This window comes from Sceloporus undulatus, chromosome 1 (genome assembly GCF_019175285.1).
Source record: "Sceloporus undulatus isolate JIND9_A2432 ecotype Alabama chromosome 1, SceUnd_v1.1, whole genome shotgun sequence".
NCBI lineage: Eukaryota > Metazoa > Chordata > Lepidosauria > Squamata > Phrynosomatidae > Sceloporus > Sceloporus undulatus.
In genome coordinates this window covers 62,417,289-62,438,199 of record NC_056522.1, presented here as the reverse complement: position 1 = coordinate 62,438,199, position 20,911 = coordinate 62,417,289, and the positions used below count along the sequence as shown (strand labels likewise).

Below are 20,911 nucleotides of genomic sequence, written 5' to 3'. Positions count from 1 at the left end.
CTTCTTAGGACCCGTGCAACATTTAAATAGCATACCTCCAAAGAGACCCGAAGCAGCTTTATTTTGGCAGTCTGTAACAGGCCTTTGTTTGAATGTTTTCTTTGGTTGCCTAGACTCTATTTTGAAATGACCACTGAAGTTTTAAGTTACTGTAATGCAACAATTTTGGGGACTGAAAGTAAATTTCATGGGAGGGAGAAGAAATGCTGAGTGAAGAATGGAAACCTGATCTCTATGATCCTAGTCTTACATTCAGACCACTAAAAATCCCAGAAGTTTGGTATATATTGATATACCAAAAGTATGAGACAAGATTCTACCATTTTCATCCAATATTAGTATAAACATAAGGACATGTCTCTTTTTAAATTTATTAGAAGTAATACCTTGAGGGAAAAGCACAATAGATCAATAATTTATATGTAATAACTGGCTTAGCAAATACATTAAAGGCACACATCTCTGCATCATCTTTCATTCTAGCAGGCAGCTCCAATAGGATCAGTCATGACAAATTATGGCTTAGATTACGGACCACAGGTATTATCACAAACTCGGGGCCAACTCCCCCACTTCAGAGAATAAGATTTAATATGCAAAACCAAAAATAGTTATATTAGAAACTCACTGAATACAGTGATATGAATATTAAAGATATTTATATACTAATATCAAATTATGCCCACAATTAAAGAGTGGTAATATTGCTGAGGTTATGTTGTAAATTACCTTGTTATAAATGATAAGGTTCTGTTATTATTTTGCTAAATCTGTTTCGTTCTGAGCTTTTTGAGGCCCTTGTTGATTTAAGAATATAGAGTGAGGTTGCCAGTAAAATTATAGTGTGCTGAACAGAAGGATCCAAGAAAAAGAAATGGGAATGGCCAGATATAACTGTTCCTTTTCTAAAACATGTCAGGAATTAAACACACCTACATCTACAGCATTTGTAGGTTGTCGTTTTTCCTTTTGTCTTGCTGTTTATTTCCATCACTCAAGTTCAAGCACTGAACAGATTGTACCTGGCCTTCAATCAAGCTTCCTACTTTAACCAGTTAGAACTAGAATAAACACTCTGTAGACTTTAAAGGGATGTGGGAGAAGGCCTGAAAAACAGTATTGGAGTACAGGTAAAATTGTTTTCTTCTATGGCAAGTTATTAAAGGCTATCCCACTTAGATTAATTCTGTAGAAAAAGCACCATGTAAAATTCTCTAAGGTCTTTGAAATGCTACAACTCATTTCACATCTCCTTAGGGTTATCAGGTTTTCAAAACAGCAGTTAGAGAGAGTTGAAATTCATGATTCATGGGATTAACAATCAAGAAGTATCTATTAACATGGTGTGTTCTGTCTAAATTTACAAATAAAAGTTAACATAGCCATTTGTTTCTCTATAAAATTAACATATTGTCCACATTCTCATCATTGTAAATTACATCACAAACCAACTTCTGTCTTTATGGGAAATCCTTTTTTAACATGCATTAAAAATGAACCTATTTTAATCATACGAAAAACTGCCTGACAATTATGATTAAATTTCATATTAAAACCTGCCTCCTAGATCTGGTTCAATTTTCAGGAGATCTGTTCCTCTTATCACTTCCATTTGTGGAGTACAGAACTGAAAAATCCTTTTTACAAAAGCATTTCAAGCTGGAATACTCCGAAACAACAAATACATAAGCTCCAGTAACAGCAGCATTCAAATCCACATTGAGAGTAACAATCCAGTTTGGCTTCAAGAGACTTATGCAGGTGATTACAGACTCTCTAAATACTTTAGTTTTCCTTATAAAGAGATGTTTCAACTTTTAGATACATTTAGACATCTTTTCGGCAATTTTCTGAGCTCTAGAGCATCCTGAGTTGGAGTGACAGAATGCCACACAAAACCACTCATACCATAGCTGTGGATTCCTGCAATGGCAGGGCGTTAGATGAACTCTGAAATTCCTACCAAAGACTGTATATGAGGAGTTTATCGCGTCGCGTTCCGAGAACGTTTTTGGAACCCGATGGGAACAGAACACTTTCAACTTTACCGCACGTTTATGTCCCCATCGGGTTCCCATCGGGTTCTACATACCCCTCAAAGTGTTCCATATGTGTTCCTCGGAGGGAACGGATAAGAAAGTGATCCAAGCTTGTGGAAACGTTTTTTAAAACGGTCCAAGAAATGTCAGAGCGGTAATGTAATCCGTTCTTACTTCCGTTCCCATGTTCTGCCTTGTTGTGATTGGCTGAAAGGACTTCCCTCCCTGCATTCTGTTTCCCAAGCTCTAGCCTGGCCCTGGCTGGGGCTCCTCGTCTGCAGAGTCCTCCAAAGCCTGGCTGGAGCTTGAGAGAGGCTGTCTCCCAAGCTCTAGCCTGGCCCTGGCTGGGGCTCCTCGACTGCAGAGTCCTCCAAAGCCTGGCTGGAGCTTGAGAGAGGCTGTCTCCCCAGCTCTAGCCTGGCCCTGGCTGGGGCTCCTCGACTGCAGAGTCCTCCAAAGCCTGGCTGGAGCTTGAGAGAGGCTGTCTCCCAAGCTCTAGCCTGGCCCTGGCTGGGGTTCCTCGACTGCAGAGTCCTCCAAAGCCTGGCTGGAGCTTGAGAGAGGCTGTCTCCCCAGCTCCAGCCTGGCTCTGGACAAGGTTTAAAAATGTAGGACCTTCTTTTTAAAATTTCCTGGCCAGGAAATTTTTTTTAAAAGTGCTACATTTTAAAACATTGTCCTACATTTTCCCAGTTTTGAGGTCCCCAGGGATGGCAACCCTATGTTTATGTATATGTATAACATTTATATATATATATATATGTGTGTGTGTGTGTCTAAAAGTATACATACAATATATCTACAATATACATATTTTAAATATGTAATATATACAAAATATATATTATATATAATATAAATATATTACACACAATATATACATATATATGCATATTATATATATATATATATATATATATATATATATATATAAAATTTTGTATATATAGATTGCGGACTATATGTGTGTATACATGTCTATATGTATCTTGTATATAAAAAGATTAGGTTGTGTTTGCACAAATATCTCCTTGTAAAAGCCTTTTGTTCTGTGTATGTGGGACTCATGAATAAGAATAGACTGTTACAAATACGCATGTGCAAATATTGAAACGTTCTCATACTTATCACGCTTCCTATAAGGACAAATGCGGTAAATTGTGTTCCCGTTACGTTCTTGGAACGCTTTACATTTTCGAATGCGATAATATCCGTTCCCATAACGTTAAATCTTGAAACGTTTTGGGAACAGAACAGAAACGTTTCAGGCACTGATGCGATAACCTTCTTTGTCTCTAACTTCGCATGATGGAATTATAATGTTCAAATCCCAGCTTCCCCATAGAGTACATATGGTCACCATAAGCCAATTGCAGCCTTCTAGTTTAACATGCCCCCATAGGATTGTTACAATAAATAACAATTTGCTTCAGCTTACTTATTTTTGATTGGTTGCTAGAATGCTCCAGAGAAAACATCTACTAGCTTTAAGGCAGAGGAGAAAATATAACTGTATGCACTGATAGTAAGCTTCAGACACATTAGCTTGCTCCTGCGACCTGGCTTCATCCTTTCTTAAAGGACCCAGGGACCAAATACAAGATTTTTGGCACCTTGCTTAAAATACATAAAGTATAAGCTTTTCACCCTTGAATAAGTGACATCCTTTCAAATAAGGGACATCTTCTGCACAATTACCATTTTCTTCATGTTTGTCCACTGAAAAGCTAAGCATTTGCATTGTACAACAGAAATAGTTTCATAATAAACAAATCTTAAACTTCCATATAGAAATCAGTAGGTCATTATATGAAATACGGCAGATTGAGTACAGAAATGGTCTAGGTAAAAGGTAAAGGTTTTCCCTTGACAGGATTGTCTAGTCATGTCCGACTGCAGGGGCGGTGCTCACCTCCATTACTAAGAGGAAGAGCCAGAGGTGTCAAAGACGATTCTGTGATCATGTGGCCAACATGACTTCATAGAAAGCTGTTACCTTCCCACCAAGGTGGTACCTATTTATTTACTTGCACCTTTACATGCTTTCAATTGCTAAGTTGGCAGAAGCTGGGAGTAGTGATAGAAGTTCACTCTGTCACACAGCACTTGGGTCTTGAACTACTGATCTTGCAATTTAACCGCCGAGCCACCGCCTCCCCACACTCCTAAATTAAAATATTTGGGACAAAAATACAAAACCTATAGGTAAATTTGCAAAACATGTCAAGACATGCTTATACCCTGAGCAGCACACTATCCATTATTATTTTGTTGATTGTTATTAATGAATAAAATAAATAAACATTTTCTAAAATGAGGGCTTAGTAAATATTTCTACAGGATCTCAAGGGTTTAGTTCATGTACTTTTTTTTTTAAAAAAGCATAAAACTAATTACCTCTGACTAGGCAAGAAGTGAAAAATCCAAACACAGTTCCAAGTAAATTACAAATAAAACCTTTCTTGTGTTCATTTATTTGTCAAAACAAGACACCACAACAATACTAAAAAAAATTAAGTAATTCGTTACTGCCAACACCCAAAATGCAGTCTCACGAAAGAACAGCCAAGAGCATTTCTCATAAAGCCCAATAATTTAGGCAAAATGAAAAAACGAAACTTAATAAGATACACTGCCATAACCACAATTTATTTTCATCACCACATTATGCTTAAGAAAATTGCATAAACTCAAACTATGTTTAAAAAATGAAAAGGGTATAAACAGAACAAATGCAAAAATGAATAATCAGGCTTGAATTCAATATCCATGTCACTAAATAAATGGAATATAACACAGAACAGGTGGGAGCCAATGATATAGAAGGCAGATTTTGATGAAACGCCAGAATGTGCCTATTTTCACCTTTTCATATAAATAAATGCTTTCAATTAATTCTAATAAGAAATAGTTAAAAGGTTGTACTTAAGTAAAACACTTCACTATAATCACAATGCAGTTGTGCAGTATCATGTTCATCCCCAATATACATCATTCCTGTTATTGTTTCTCTAAGTAAACAGAAGGAGACCTAAATTCGAGGGAATTTCCCTTTATGTCATCCATTTAAAAACACAGCATCAGGTGAGATTCAATAGGGTACTTCCATGTCAAAGAGCTGTTGATTAGGGACTCTCTTCCATGAAGCAGCAGTAGGTTTCCCAGACCTCTGGAGCAGGCTTTTAGAGTACATAGGGAGATGGAGAAGAAAGGCAGATCACCAATTCTAGTGGAAATAGAACAATCCAGAAGACATTCCCCACTGGTACCAGCAATGAACGTTACTGATGAAATACAAGTTTACCATATCCCATCCACTGTAGTGATGTGTAAAGAGGAAAATACTCATGAAAGAGAACAGGTCTACTGAAAAAATAAATATTCTGAAATTTTATTCCACATGCCAAATGCTAATATAACCTCTGGCATTAATATTTCAGGTTTTAAAATGTATTTTAATTTTTTTGATGCACAAATCAACACAATTCACATTCTGAAAAAGGAATTGGCCATTAATCTGAAATAGTCACTAAGAAATTTCCCAATTGTTGAAATCACTGAAGAAAATCTAACAGGCTGCTAAGTATTATTGCTCTATTCTGAAGAAATCATGGAATTATTAATACTGTGACAAATCACTGCAAAAAGTGATATCTAAAATATTAATTAAAAATTAACCAATTAGCCACTTCAAACCATACTGCCATTCTCTGTCCAGAAACTACACAGAAACACTGACTCTAAATTGCTAATGCATTTCCAACAAATGATAAATAAATTCATTTAACACTGGATGATTATGATTAAAGGAAATCTCAAAATTTATTTCATCAAGTTGTACATCCATTTGGTTAAGCCAAATGGATATGACATCTAGTAGTCTTTGGAATACTAATACATCTGTAGTAAATAAATATGAAACCTTGGATGATATATCAAGAAATAGGAAAAGGGACAGAAATGGCATATTGTGGGATGCACTGATGACTTGTACAACGCATCATCATATATCAGCATGAGAGAACACAGAATATAAATATATTTGTTATCAGATTATATATAGGTTTCAAAAAAGGTAATGCATAAAACATAAGACTATGTCTCTAAAAAGTAACATATAAGATAGCTAGAGTTTTACTTTAATAATCGCAAGTCATTTTTCAATATTAGCATTTTGGGCTGTCACCAACCTCATTTTTTTTTTAAAAAAACTGTTGTTTGAAACATAAATTAAATTGTTTAATTCAGTCATATCAAAAAGAAAAAGCTACTGGTACGTGGCAGGAAATTTGTTTAATGAGTGAAGTGGCGTATAAAATTTACTGTTCACATTGACATTTGGCAATATATTATGGTTTTTCATGACTCTCTCACCGAACACTAAAGCACAAAAAATAAGCAGTTAATTTATAGAGTTGTCAGGTATCTGGTTGAATACTTACTTTTGCGAAGGTTTCAAAAATATCCAAGGCAGGTGGCAGTTGAGAAACATCCTGGATTTCTGTCTTTAAATACAGCTGCAGCGCCTTTGCAAGGTGCCAGAGGCCTTCTTTCATTTCTTCACATAGCTCTGCAACATCTTTAAAGGAGGCAATATATTTCAAAACCTTCTGCCAAGTTCTTTAAGTAGTCCAGTATCATCTTTGCAGTCTAGACATTCCCAACCCCAAAGACACAAAGGGGCAAGTGTATGCCTCTTTATTTTTGACAGCTACCTTTCACCACCAGATTGCCATTGCCAAATTGTACAAACATTATGTGTATGAAAAATCAAAAGCTCAAAATCAAAACAGATGTGCAAGAAGATGTAGAATAGCACAAGCAGTTGGTAGAATAGACTACACTTATGATGGTACCTTTGTATTGTCCCAAAATATCTTCCTCAGTACAGTGGACCCTTGTTATACGCTGGGGTTTGGTTCCAAGATCTCCCGTGTATAACAAAATCTGTGTATGCTCAAGTCCCATTACATATAATGACATAGCAAAATGGTGTCCCTTATAAAAATGGAAAATCAAGGTAAATTTATACTTTTTTGGAACATTTTCAAACCGTGTATGCTTAAATCCGTGTATAAAAAATCCATGTATAAGAAGGGCCGACTGTACAAGATTTGCAGTCAGGTGTGAGGAATCACACTAGCAGAGTTTTAGGGAAATTAAGGAAGGCTGAGATACATAATCTATATATAAATGCATGTTAATATAATATAAATATTCTGGATGATTGCCTGTCACCACCTTCCCAAGCTTGTTTGGAGGAACAAGGGAGAGGGGTGAGGGCCTTCTTGGTGGCTGCTCCAAGACTTTGGAATCCCTTCCCCAGAGAGACCAGAATGGCCCCATCTTTGTTCTCCTTCCATAAGAAATTTAAGAGATTTTTATGCTGCCAAGCTTTTGGAAACTGGTTAGGGTGGGCTTTTTGATGCTGTGAGGTGCTGGGTTAAGGTAAGTAATGTTGTCTTTTAATGAACTTTAATGTTTTTAATGTTTAATGTTTTTAACTTTATCAATTGTTTAATTGTTTTTTAATTGAAAAGTTTGCATTTTGTTACTATATATACACTCTAGAAATTTTAGTCAAAAAATTGACCCAAAAAACTTGAGCCGACTTATTCATAGGTCAATGCAAGTACTGTACTTTAACTCTTATAAAAAGGAAACCATCCCTTGGTGAAAAGCAAAAGTATAATCTGTCTTCAAAGCACCGACCCCCCCTCTGCTCTGTCATCCATCTAGCCTTTAGTGGGAGCACAAACAGTTATGCCTGCTGGAATTTTGCTAAGTTCTTTGGCATCATTTTCATTTGCTTCATCCTATAGATGCTTTGTCACATGCCCCTAAATTTTACCCTCAACTTATACATGGGCCATATCAAAATCTGTGATTTTAGCCCACAACCTGCCCTTGATTTATACATGAGGTTGACTTATAGTCAAGTATATATGGTAATCTGTATTGTTTTTATGTATATTCTTAACCACCTTGAATCTAATTATTGAGAGAAAGTTGGGATACAAATGAATACAATAAATAATAATAATTGAAATTGCCACTGCTGCTGCCAATGTAAAAATTCTACCAATGATGTTGGAAATAGGTCATGGTGAAACTGTATGCCTTATTTTCCAGCAGAATTATATTCCTCTAGAAATGTCTTTTGTTTTTAACATTTGAAAGCAAACATTATAAAGAGATATTTAGCTTAAAAGGGGACAGTACGTATCACAAGACTGATTGATTTGTTAAGAGATGGACAAGCTTTACTAATTTTACCTGTCACTGAAACAAAACCACAATTGGGATGGAAAACAGCAACTGTTTGGGAATGCACAGCATGTGGGACATTTCAGTTCAGGATGATGTAAACAATATAATTAAATCCACACAGAACTCTGTGCATCAAAATCAGAAGACAAATATCTGAATTGGAATTTGGCCAAGATGTCAAAATTAGCCATTCTCAAGGAAGAAAATGCCACACAGGGGGTTCGTGGCAAGTAAGCAGAAGCTAAGCTTCCCATCCTATACTGATGCCAAAGGAATTAAAAACTGAAATGAAATCAAGGAAATGAACTGTTTTAATTTTCTGCCATTAAGGAATTTAAAACTGTCCCATTCCTTGGAAGATAAACCACTGCCAAAAGTGTAGCTATGAATAGTCTTATAGAGACTATTTTCACATGTTATACCAAAAACACTTTCAAGGCCCTTTACCACCATCTGTGCACACAAACTAATGTTGTTGAAGCCATATAGAAAGTGGGAGGTACTCCTTTTCATAGCAAGTTCTAGGCTATGCTGATTTGTATATTTTTTTTACAGATACTAGAAATGTAACACAATTATTCCAATGCCACATATACGAACACGCTGCACTATGGAAACAAAAATCCATCAGTGATACTTTTATTGCACTATGATTTTACACAAGCGAATTACATTCAAAGCAATGGTACTCATTCCCAAGACAAACAAAGGCCTCCTTCTCACATGGAGCCCCATGTGCAGCCTGTGGGACACAAAGCTGTTTGGAGAAGGTTTGTCTCCTTCCTAGTGTCATGGGACAGGCTCTCCCCGCAGCCAATGCAACTCATGATAACAAAACATGTTACAGTGGGCCCTTGGAATCCACTGGGATTTGGTTCCAGAACCCAGTGGATACCAAAATTAGTGGATGCTTAAGTTTCATTAAATACAGTGGCCCAGTAAAATGCTGTCCCTCATATAAAATGGAAAAACCAAGGTTTGCTTTTTGGAAGTTTTAAAAAGTAAAATGTGTCCCCCACTCGTCCCTCACTCGTCCTGTTCCATTCTGAGAGTGGTCCTGTGCGATAAAGTTCATTGATAAAGATGTTGAATAGCATTGGGCCCAGGACAGAATCCTGTGGGACCCAGCTGGTCACTTCTCTCCAGGATGAAACAACTCACTTTTCTATAAATGGTCTGGATAAGGTGCATGTGATATCTTGGTCTACATACCATGAAAGCGTGTGACCAGTAGAGCTTTTCATTCTTTAAGGTGCCAGACAACTAATTTTTAAAAATTGTTTTATCACTGTTGTACTGTTTTAATACAGTACTTGATTTTATTGTGTATTTTTTGTATTTATTGGTTTTTAACTTTGTAATAGGGAAGGATTTTTTTAAAAAAGGTGAACAGTGATAGAAATTAATAAAAAAAACATTTACAGTTGGCCCTCCATTTTTGCAGGGGATCCATTCCAGGATCCCCGCACAAAAACAGAGGCTTGTGCTTATTCAAGCCCCATAAGCTTGAATGGAGTGCATCCCTGTGCGTGCACGCCATTGCAAACAGCAGAGGTTATCCCTCTGCATATATTCAAGGGTGCGGATCTCAGATCTTAGGAGCGATGAGTGTATTACACATTTACACGTTCAAATCTTCAATTTTTAATTCAACTGAACATATTTGTAAAGTAGGGTACACTTCAGAAACAGAAACAACAACTATATTAACAACTGATAACTTTACAGTTAACATCAACAGCAGAAAATCAGAAATTCAACCAATTCAAAATCAAAGGCCTTGTTATTAAAGAAATTGTCTTAAACAACCTTTGAAAAGGCAGAATATTTCCTGTGTGTTCTAGTTTTTCCTCCCACAAGAATTATGCAGTTAAATCTGTTGAATTCCAAAGGGAACTTTTACTTCAGGTTACGCAGTAAAAGTGAGGGGGGAAATGACAAAAATATTGCTAACAGCTACTTACTTGACTGAAGTTCTGAAAAAGAGTAGAGCTCCTCAGATGAGCATGTTGACCGTCTTAACTGTTGAGAACACAAAAAAATGAATGAAAGAAAATGTGATGGGATTAATAATTAATTCCACTTTAAAAATTCATATAATCCTCATGCACCTGTGTATCAAAGTAAATAACAACCAGCAGCAAAAATCACTTGTTGTTTACTTCCATGTTATGGAAAACATTGTTAGCATTTTAAATCCTATTACTGTAAGCTACTGCTCATTTATTTTCTCTCCTTTTCATTTTTACATTTTGTTTTGAAAAGTGATATTATATAGCATCAGAGTTAAAATAGTTGATAAAAGATTTTATCTTTTTTAATATTCCACTGAATCAAGCTTTTTAACTACTAGGCAGCATGTATCATGTTTAATAACTAATGCTTAGGAAATATATAAGTGGAAGGTCGATGCTAGGCTAAGACTCTGGCAAAACAGGATTCAGAGCCTGGAATATTTTACTTCAAAAGTAAGTTACTTTTGGTAATGGCTATTTAAAAAGTAACCTTTTTCTGGTAATGTAATTTTTGCTTTTTAAAAAAAGACAATACAAAAATGGCCACAAATTCCTCCAAATGGGATTCTCTCCCCTCCAAAAAATGATTATATGGGGAGCATTAGTAGTCAGTTATTTTGTAAATCTATTGTTAGCTGCCGTTGAGTCGACTTCAACTCATGGCAACCTTGTGGATGAGACGTTTCCAAGATCCCCTATTCTCAGCCTCTTTGCTCAGGTCCTGCATGCCCAGACCTGATCAAGTCGCACCATCTGGCATGTGGTCCTCTTCTCTTTCTACTGCCTTCCACATTTACTAGCATCAGTGTCTTTTTAAAATAATTTTTCCTTAAGATTTGGCCAAAGTACGGCAACCTCAATTTTGTCAACTTGGCTTCCAGGAAGAGTTCAATCTTGATCTGTTCCAGAACCCATTTGTTGGTCTTCTTAGACATTCACAGTATCCTCAGCACTCTTCTCTAGCACCACTTCTCAGATGAGTTGATTTTCTTCCTATCAGCTTTTCTTACTGTTCAATCTTAACATCCATACATGGCGATGGGGAATACAATGGCTTGGATCATCCTCACTTTAGTGTTCGCAGTTATGTCTTTATGATCTTGTCCAGGTCTTTCATAGCTGCCCTTCCTAATCCCAGTCTTCTTTTGATTTCCTGACTGCAGTCTCTGTTTTGATCAATATTTGAACCAAAGTATAGGAACTCTTTGACTATTTCAGTTTTCTCATTGTCTGGGGTGAATTCTTGAAGATCTTCTATGATTTTATTTTTGTTTTTTAATGTTCAGCATTAATCCAACACTTTCCTACTTGACTTTCTTAAGTAAGTGTTCCAGGTCTTTTGCTTTTTTCTGCTAGTACTATTGTGTCATCTACATATCTTAGGTTGTTGATGTTCCTTCCTCCTATCTTCACACATCCTGCCTCTGAGTCTAAGCCTGCTCTGCATATGATGATTTCTTTTTTTATTATTAATATTTTTACATTTTACAATACAAATTATTACACTTTCTTCATACAAATATATGCTTTAACACTTTACTTATTTTATACTAAATATCACCTCAGTGCATCCCTTCCCTGGAGCCATTCCCATCCATATACTCCAACCACAATTTTAATTCATCTCATGAAGGTATTTTTCCATCTTCTTTTCATAATACTTTTTCAATAATTTTTTCCATAATTCATCAAAATCATTTCTTTTCCATAATCCTTTCTTAACTTTCAATTTACATGTTAATTTATCATTAATCACTATTTGCCGGACTTCTTTATACCAATTCTTCAATTTCACATTTATTTTCGGTTTCCAACTTCTTGCTATAATTAATCTTGCTGCTGTAAGTAAATTTGTTACAAGATTTCTTTCTTCTTTTTTCCATTCTACATCATTATACATTGATAACAATAGTATATTTGGTTTTCAATCTATTCTTATATCCATAATATTTTCCATATGATGATTTCTGCATAGATGTTGAATAGAATGCAGCCTTTGCATATTTGCTGTTTCTTTGTATTCTGTTCTGATGCAGCCTCTTGTCCTAAATACAGATTACGTATTAGGACAACCAGATGTTGTGACTGCCCCATTCCTCTTATTGCAATCCATAGCTTGTCATGATCTATGCAGTCAAAGGCTTTGTTGTAATCATTAAAGCACATGCAGATTTTCTTCTGGAATTTCCTGGTGCACTGCATTATTCATGTTTGCAATGTGATCCCTAGTGCCTCTTCCTTTCCTAAATCCAGGTTGCAACTCTGGGATTTCATGCTCTATATATGGTAGGAATCTCTTGGCTGGTACAGACGGCCCTTTAAGATGCCCTGATCACGTGCTAGCGTTGCCTCGGGGCGGCACTTCCAGACACCCCTCAACCCTAGCACGTGATGCAGGTATCAAAATGGCAGCGCCCTGTACATGATATTGCCCCCCTTGGCCCCCTGCGTTCTGCTCCTTCATCCTCCTCCCCCTCCTTCACCCCATCTCACCCCCTCTGCCATCCTGTGACCTATCCCATCATCCCCTGCCTGCTCCTGCATCCCAATCCTGGCCCCAGTGACCCCTTGCGATGTGTCCCATCATCCCCCGCCTTTTCCATCAACCGATCTAACCCCAAGTGACCCCATGTGACCTGTCCCCTCATCCCGACTGCTCCTTCACCCCCATCCCGTCCTCTCTGCCACTCTGCCACCTATCCCATCATCCCGCCTGCTCCTGCATCCCCATCTCATCCTCTCTGCCACTCTGCCACCTATTCCATCATCCCCTGCCTGCTCATGCATCCCTATCTCGTCCTCTCTGCCACTCTGCCACTTATTCCATCATCCCCTGCCTGCTCCTGCATCCCCATCTCGTCCTCTCTTCCACCTATCCCATCATCCCCTGCCTGCTCCTTCATCCCGATGAAGGATGACAGCTAAGGAGGGGGCAGGTAAGGAGGACAGCATCCTAGTCCCATTGTGCATGCGCAAGGGTGCCAATTTGAATCGTTGAACCCTCTGATGTGTTAATACAATGTGCACTCACATGCTTTGTTTGAATCCGCATCACATGACTTGCTTGGAATTGAACTGATTCCGCTTCCTCCGCGATTCGGAAGGGCAATGGAAAGGCAACCAGGTGTGGTAAAACATCATGTTTTAATGTGAACTCGCATTGGAGTGACCTCAGATCTGGTGTGAAAAACATCACTTTTTGTGTTGCTAGAACAGGAGTGACTGCGGATCTGAGCTGCAAACCCCCCACGTGTGATAAGGGCCACAGATTATATGGAATCATAAGTCTAATGAAATGTATGTCTGCAGTACTTGTCTATGTTTTAAAAGGCTGTTTCTTTTTTGTGTGAGGAGGCAGCAGTTTTGTACCTTTTACAGAATGTGATCAATACAAGTGTTAATCTCTCTCTCTTTGTTTACAGCCACTTTAACCCTCTTCTTCACTCAATACAGCTCCCAATGTGGTCTGCAGATTAATAACATGCAATAATGTTATTGCTCTAAGTAAACAATCAAAAAAATAAAGGAATAAAAAGGAAAGAGAGAAGATGGGGGAAGGACAGAAGAAAAGCCATGTACCAGTTCTTAAGGTTACACAGTTAACATTAATCAGCTTGAAGAGCAGCAAGCCAGGGAAAGGAAGAGCCACAGAAAAGCAAATAGCCTGCTTCCATTCCTTTCTCTATGTTCAAGACATCAGGCTGACCTACAGGCAGTCAGTTCAACAAGTCCTGCTTGAATTCTTCAACATGCCATGTCCTTGCTGGTTCAGAAGGGACTTTGCTTTGCCAGATAAAAATACAGCAATTATCTCAGCTTCCTCCTAGGGGAGCAATAGCAATATTGGCTGGAAGTTTTAGGACTAGTCTACATGATCCAGCCAGATGCAATTGGCCTAATTGGGAGTGGGGGAGGGGGAGGAATCACACTTTTTACCAGAGTATCCAGAAGGATGTGAATCATTGAACATGTGGGTATCTGCTTTCCCTGTGTTTCCATTACAGAGGATTATTTGGCAGAGGGAGAGTGGATGGGTGAAACAGAACATATCACATGATCTTTTCTTGCCAGGAAATAAAACCACCTCCTTCACGATCTAGGAAAGCATAATTATTGAGTGTGTGCTGAAGTGGCTGTGTGCTGAGGTGCTCATATACATTTGTTCAACTTTTATCTATTTTATTATTTTGCAAGCCAACAGCCTATTTCAAAAGCTTCTCTGACCCAACAGCATTCACATACAATTCCTTCCTCCATGCCATCTTAATTCACATTGATGCTGCATGTGGCCCGCAGTATTTGCATAGATGTAAACAGGCATGAAAGCGCTCAGGAGAAGTGAAGAAAATTAAGTGTCCATGCAAAGATGCCAAAATGTAAAATGCTGCCGATGTGTATGTTGAAGCAATCCACCTCCACATTAGCACATATTTTACTATCAATCACATAGAGAAAATTTACTTACTATTTTAAAAATAATCCTCCCCACTAGTCTCACAGAGTCTGGTGGAAAGTTAGGCTCCATACTCTTAATACACTTGCATTCCCGTTTGTGGTCCTGCCAGGCTTCTTTCTACAAATGGGAAAAAATAAAAAATTAGCTTCTAAAATATAGTTACAGCAACAAAACATTCTAAAGTCTGGTTAATATGAGTATTAACTAAGTATTACTGATTTGTACTGGCTGTATGCCGTAATAAATTTTGTATTATTTTTTTTATCCCACAAAAGACCACAGGAAGGCTATGAGCCTAGAGTACTGCCTTCACTCAGAAAAGACAATACATGGCTAGAAAGTCTAACTCAGTATAAGGCAGTTTCACATACATTCACATAATCATAATACATACATTCACATAATTGGCTATAAGGTAATATCAGAAAGCCAATTCAGAGTAATGGCACAAATGGAAAGATAGCTGAAGACTTTGGGTACTATTTACAGGGATTCCTCTGATAAATTGCTGAATGAAGAAGTGTACTTCACATCTTATGAATCTTGCGAAAAGTCCACACAAATATACATTCTTTTTAGGTAACCCAAATTAATCAAAACGTGTTTTGTATAAGGCTTAGCCCTCTCTGCTGCATCTGTTATTTCACATGGATTACAAAGTGATGTATTAAGATGGACAAATAAGATCCAATGTGGTGTAATGGTTTGCACGTTGGACTATGACTTTAGAAAATAGGGTTTGAATCCCCACTGAACCATGAAAAACTCACTGGGTGACCTTGGGCAAGTCACTCTCTCTCAACCTCAAAGGATGACAATGGCAAACCCCCTCTGAAGAAACTTGTCAAGAAAACCCCTGTGACAGATTCACCTTAGGGCCACCATAAGAAAGCTGCACAAATCTAGTTTCTCTCATCCTAAATAAACAGTATTGCCTGTAATCATTAGGACACAATGCTGCACAAATTTATTGCAGAAATACTGATGTGTTTCTCCTGAGCCAACTAAAATTGTTCTTTGAAGACAGTCCTTGTCTGATATGCTTTGTTCTTAAAGTAAATACTGAGAAGGATTTCAAAATATACTAGATGAGACATTAACATGATCAACAGTTTATGTAACCAGGAAAATGCTGATGAGATGAAAGATGCAACATCACATAAAATCATGCATCTCTATTTTAAGTCTGGAAATACTAAATGATGAAATAAGGCAAAACGAGCATATTAGGGGTATTAAAATTAAAGGTGCTGATATGAAATTAAGAGCCTATGCGGACAACCTGGCTGTTTCCCTTTCTAACCCTATTGAAGATGTTGAAGAACTTAACAAATGTTTGGTTTCATTCGGTAATGTTTCAGGTTTGATTATAAATAAGGATAAAACCGCGTTGATGACAATGAATCTCTCTAAGTCGGATAATGATAGGTTACAGGAATAATCTAGATTTAAAATTGTGGAAAAGGTTAAATATCTGGGGATATGGCTCGCTACAAAAACACAGAACTCTTTAAAAAATAATTATTGTACAACCTGGCAAAAAATTAAGATGGATTTACAACGTTGGGACAACATTGGTTTGTCATGGCTGGGTAAGGTTGCAGCTATAAAAATGATGGTTCTGCAGAGGATGATTTTTTTTATTTCAAACAATCCCAATATTAACTAATAAAGCACCTTTTAAAGTATGAAATCGAAATATAAGTAAATTTTTATGGGGAGGCAAAAAACCAAGGGTTTGGTTTCGCGTTATGCAGGACGAGACAGGACATGGCGGACTTGGTCTCCCAAATTTAAAGCTTTATTTCTATGCTTGCTGTTTTGACTGGATGATGCCTTGGTTCAAATTAGATGAGATAAGTTTGTTAAACTTGGAAATGGTAGACAATATATATGGGATTCACGCATATTTATTTTATGATAAGATCTCGGTTAATCGTGCCTTTGCCGCCCATTATGTAAGAAAAACCCTTTATAGGGTCTGGACTAAATTTAAAAATATAATTTACCCAAGTATTCCTTTTTGGGTCTCGATCAACGAAGCCTTCCACAGAAATGATGCAATCCTTGTAAATAGATGGGTAACATATAAAGATATCTTAGTTAAAGACACCATTACTAAGCAACTTGATATGAAACCCTTAGAGGACTTGTTGAAAGAGGGTTTTCTTATTAACTGGTTCTTATTTAGGCAGCTGAAAGAAAGATTTGCTTTGGATAAAAAAAAGGTGGGGATTAATTTTGATAATTCGGATTTTGATAAAATTATTTTCGGCAAGACGGTGGGAAGAACTTCCAAAATATATAAATTTTTATTAAAGTTAGATATGCATGCGGATTTGATTAAGCCTACGATGATAAAATGGGCATAGGATTTAGGAGAGAATATCCTGCTTGAACAGTGAGAAAAAAACTGGAACACCAGACTGAAATACACATCGTCTATTGCCATTAGGGAAAACTATTATAAGATGCAAAATAGATGGCATTTAACACCTCTGAAATTAGCCAAAATATATAAAGATAAGAATCCGGTATGTTGGAAGTGTAATAACACCCCAGGCTCTTATATTCATATGTGGTGGCGCTGTAGCTATGCTAAAAAATATTGGAATGGGATACACCAGATAATTCAAGTGATTTTGAATGAAAAATTCTTGTTAGATCCCAAAATGTATTTGCTAAATATGGTATTGAATGTGAATTTGGAGAAAAGGTATGGGAAATTGCTGTTTTATATGATTTCAGCAGCCAAGATACTTTTTGCTTCTCATTGGAAAGATACTCAACATATAACATGGGAAGATTGGTGTATGAAACTTTTGGAATACATGGAAATGGATAAACTCACTTGTCTCTTGAGAAACCTGGACTGGAATAAAACAAAAAAAGTTTGGAACCCTCTTATGACTTATATGAAAAAGGAGAATTTATTTTCTAACTTTGTTTGGTAATGAAGAAGACCCATTTCATGTAGGATATTTTTCTATATATATATATGTAATTAAAGCTCAGAGACAACCGTCTTGGAATAACATATGTTTAATTTTATATATTATTACAACAAGCTTGTAAGAATTATTTATACGTATGGCAGATAAATGTACAGTGGTACCCCGGGATACGAAAGCACCGCCTTACGAAATTTCCGGGATACGAAAAAATCCCATAGGAAAAAACTGTTCCGGGTTACGTTTTTTTTTTTTCGGCTTACGAAAAAAATTTTTGGTGCTTTTCGGCGCTTTTTCGCACGAAACGCGGCTTTCCAGCGCTAGCGCCTATGGCTTTTTCGGGTTACGAAAAAAATCGGGTTACGAACGCCGCGGCGGAACCAATTAATTTCGTAACCCGAGGCACCACTGTATTAGGAAAACCAATTTGACATAAGCATGTTCCCTCTTCTCTAGGAAATCAAAAATTTTATTGCTTTATATAATGCTGATGGAAACGGCTGTATGTGTTTTGTTTTTTATTTGTTGTACGTTTTGTGTTTCAACGTCGTTTGTTTGCTGTTTGTGTTTTTAAGAAAACTTTCAATAACGATAATTAGAAATTAAAAAAAAAATTCATGCATCTCATTCTTCTAATATTAGTGCTGCATTTTCACATTAGAAAGACAGTTGGGTCACATCCTTATGATCACTGCCACTTTGAATCCATCCACAGTATGAATCCATACGGGCTAAAATGGGCACAGTCCTTTCTGTTTTAAATACAGGCACAACTGCACCTGCTGGTGGTGCTATAAAAACGAGGCATCAGCCCAGAATTTATTTGCCCACAGCTGTTCCACTTTACCTAGGCTGCCAAGCCCAACAGTACTTGTCCCAGTAATTTACTCCCACCTCCTTTTGCTTGGCAGGTCTTTGTTATGTGCAGTAGCAGAATAACAATTGTTGAGTTGCAATTTCTCTTTTCTTGTACACATGAGGGCATAGCTAGTGCACCAACTGCTGTTCAAGATCTCTTCCACAAAAGACACTGAGATGAAATGGGCAGAGCTGAGAAGGATCCCAAGAATGCAAGCACGGCTCTAAGAAAAAAATTAATTGTTCAGAAACCCCTAAAGAGAGACCAGCAAGTCACTGGTTTTCATCTGCCCCAATTACATATCTTTGCATGTGGACTCTTTCGGAAAAGAAAACCAATTTGTTACTTGTTACTCTTTCCAAAGGACAGAGTCCTAACCATTTTGAGCACTTGATATTGTTCAAATTATCTGAGTGTCTCCCAGATGGAAAAACAAATTTGATAAATTTGATAGTTCTTTTTAAATTTGGACTTAAAAACTCAAAAATGGGTTCATCAGCTCACTGACATGGAAGCTGTCAATAGCCACAGCTTTCATGAGGAGAGGCTGGACTTAAAATAACCAAACAATGCAAAGAGGTGGTAACAAGACCAGCATAACACAATGTAACAATGATGACAGCAGATAGTGTTAACAGCTCCTGTAAACAGAAAATCTAAGCTACTATACAGACTTGCCCAAGGTCTCCCAGTAGGTTTCATGGCTGAGCTGGGATTCAAGCCCTGGTCCCCAGAGTCGCATGTTCAAACTGCTGACTCTCGTTGTTCTTGTTATTGGCCTGATCCAGACCGGCCTGGCTACGTACTAGAGTGTCCGCATGGTCCGCAACCCTAGTACATGGCGGCGCCACAATCACAGCGGCCTCCCATCTACACCAGGGGGGCACCATGATTATGTCACGCATGCGCCGCAGCTTGGCATGTGTGTGACATCTCTGCACCGCCCCAGGCCGCTTATGACAGCCTGGCTGCGGTGCAAGAAGGAGCTCTGAAACGGAGCTCCTTCTGGGTGCATGCCTCATTCCGCAGCCACCAAAGGGCTGCAGGAACAACACTGGGGAGAAAGGGGCAGAGTGGCACCTTTTTCCCATGGCTGTGGCTCCCGGGGTGTCCAGAGGCATGAAGCCAAAAGGACACCCCTTTTCCGTGCCGCGGAGAAGCAGCATTTTGCCGCTTCTCCGTGGTCCGGAAAAACTCCAGATTAGGGCTGCTGGTGAGGCTGACCTGCCCCCAAGCTGGAGCGAAAAGGAGCTGGTGAAGGCCGCCCAAGGGGGCGGTATGTACCGTGCCATTGTGTCAGTGCCTTCTGTGCTTTATTATGCTTGTTATTGTTGTTATGTGCCTCCAAGTCGTTTCCAACTTATGGGCCCAGAGCACCCTCTCTTCCAAGTGCCAGTTCCTGGAGACCCTAAGGTGAATCTACAGTATAATGGGGCAAGCTTCCTCAGAGGGGGATTTCCATTGCCATCCTCTGAGGCTGAGAGAGTGTGACTTGTGTGTATGGTGCCTTCATGTTGTTTCCAACTTATGGCAACCCTAAAGTCAAACTATCATGGGGTTTTCTTGGCAAGTTTCATCAGAGGAAGGTTTCCTATTGCTAAACTGAGGCTGAGAGAGTGTGCCTTGGGTTTTCCCCCAGTAGTCCTGCTTCCAGCAGGCAGAAGACCCACCCCAGAAGTCCCAGCCCCAGAAGTCCCACCCCCCAAAAGTTCTGCCTCCCCAAAACGTCCTGCCCTCAGTACCTGGAGACACCCACTGCCAGAATGCCACTGAGTTTGGGCACTCAGTCTCTAAAAGGTTTGCCATCACTGCCTTAAGGCAAAAGTATCACAAGGTTTTCTGGGATTGACAGTGGGTCACCCAGTGGGTCCCCTTAGTTGAGCAGGGAATTGAACCCTAATATTCTGTCATACTCCAACACTCAACCAACTACACTACGCTGGCTCATGTTGTTACTGTCATAAAATTGGCTTCCACTTGATAACCTGTAAATGAGAAACCTCCAAGTTACCCTGTCATCAACAGGGCTTTTCACATTCCACAGGCTTGAGGCTGTGGTTTTCTTGACTGAGTGTATCCACCTGTAATGTGGTTTTCTTCTTTTGCTACTGCCCTCCACGCTACCAAGCATTATTGACTTTCCTAATGAATCATATAATCTCATCACATGTCCACGTATGATCGCTCAGTTTGGGGTCATCTTGGCTTCCAGAAAGTTTGGGCTTGATTTGTTCTAGGACCCACATTAGCCACTTGGGCTAAGTCTGTATATAATAATAATAATAATAATAATAATAATAATAATAATAATAATAATAATA

The 20,911-nt window shown here is 38.2% G+C and overlaps 1 protein-coding gene across 3 annotated transcripts in view; it reads right to left on the bottom strand.

Annotated features, from left to right (window-relative positions):
* The window catches only part of SMYD3 (SET and MYND domain containing 3), a 550,856-nt gene that overhangs the window by 456,277 nt on the left and 73,668 nt on the right, over positions 1-20,911 (bottom strand). For all 3 annotated transcript variants that reach the window (XM_042445885.1, XM_042445886.1, XM_042445887.1), the window contains 3 exons: positions 14,790-14,897; positions 10,274-10,331; positions 6,482-6,618 (listed from right to left, as the gene is read on the bottom strand). In XM_042445885.1, coding sequence (XP_042301819.1) covers positions 6,482-6,618; positions 10,274-10,331; positions 14,790-14,897 — 303 coding nt within the window. The remainder of the gene's footprint in view (positions 1-6,481; positions 6,619-10,273; positions 10,332-14,789; positions 14,898-20,911) is intronic.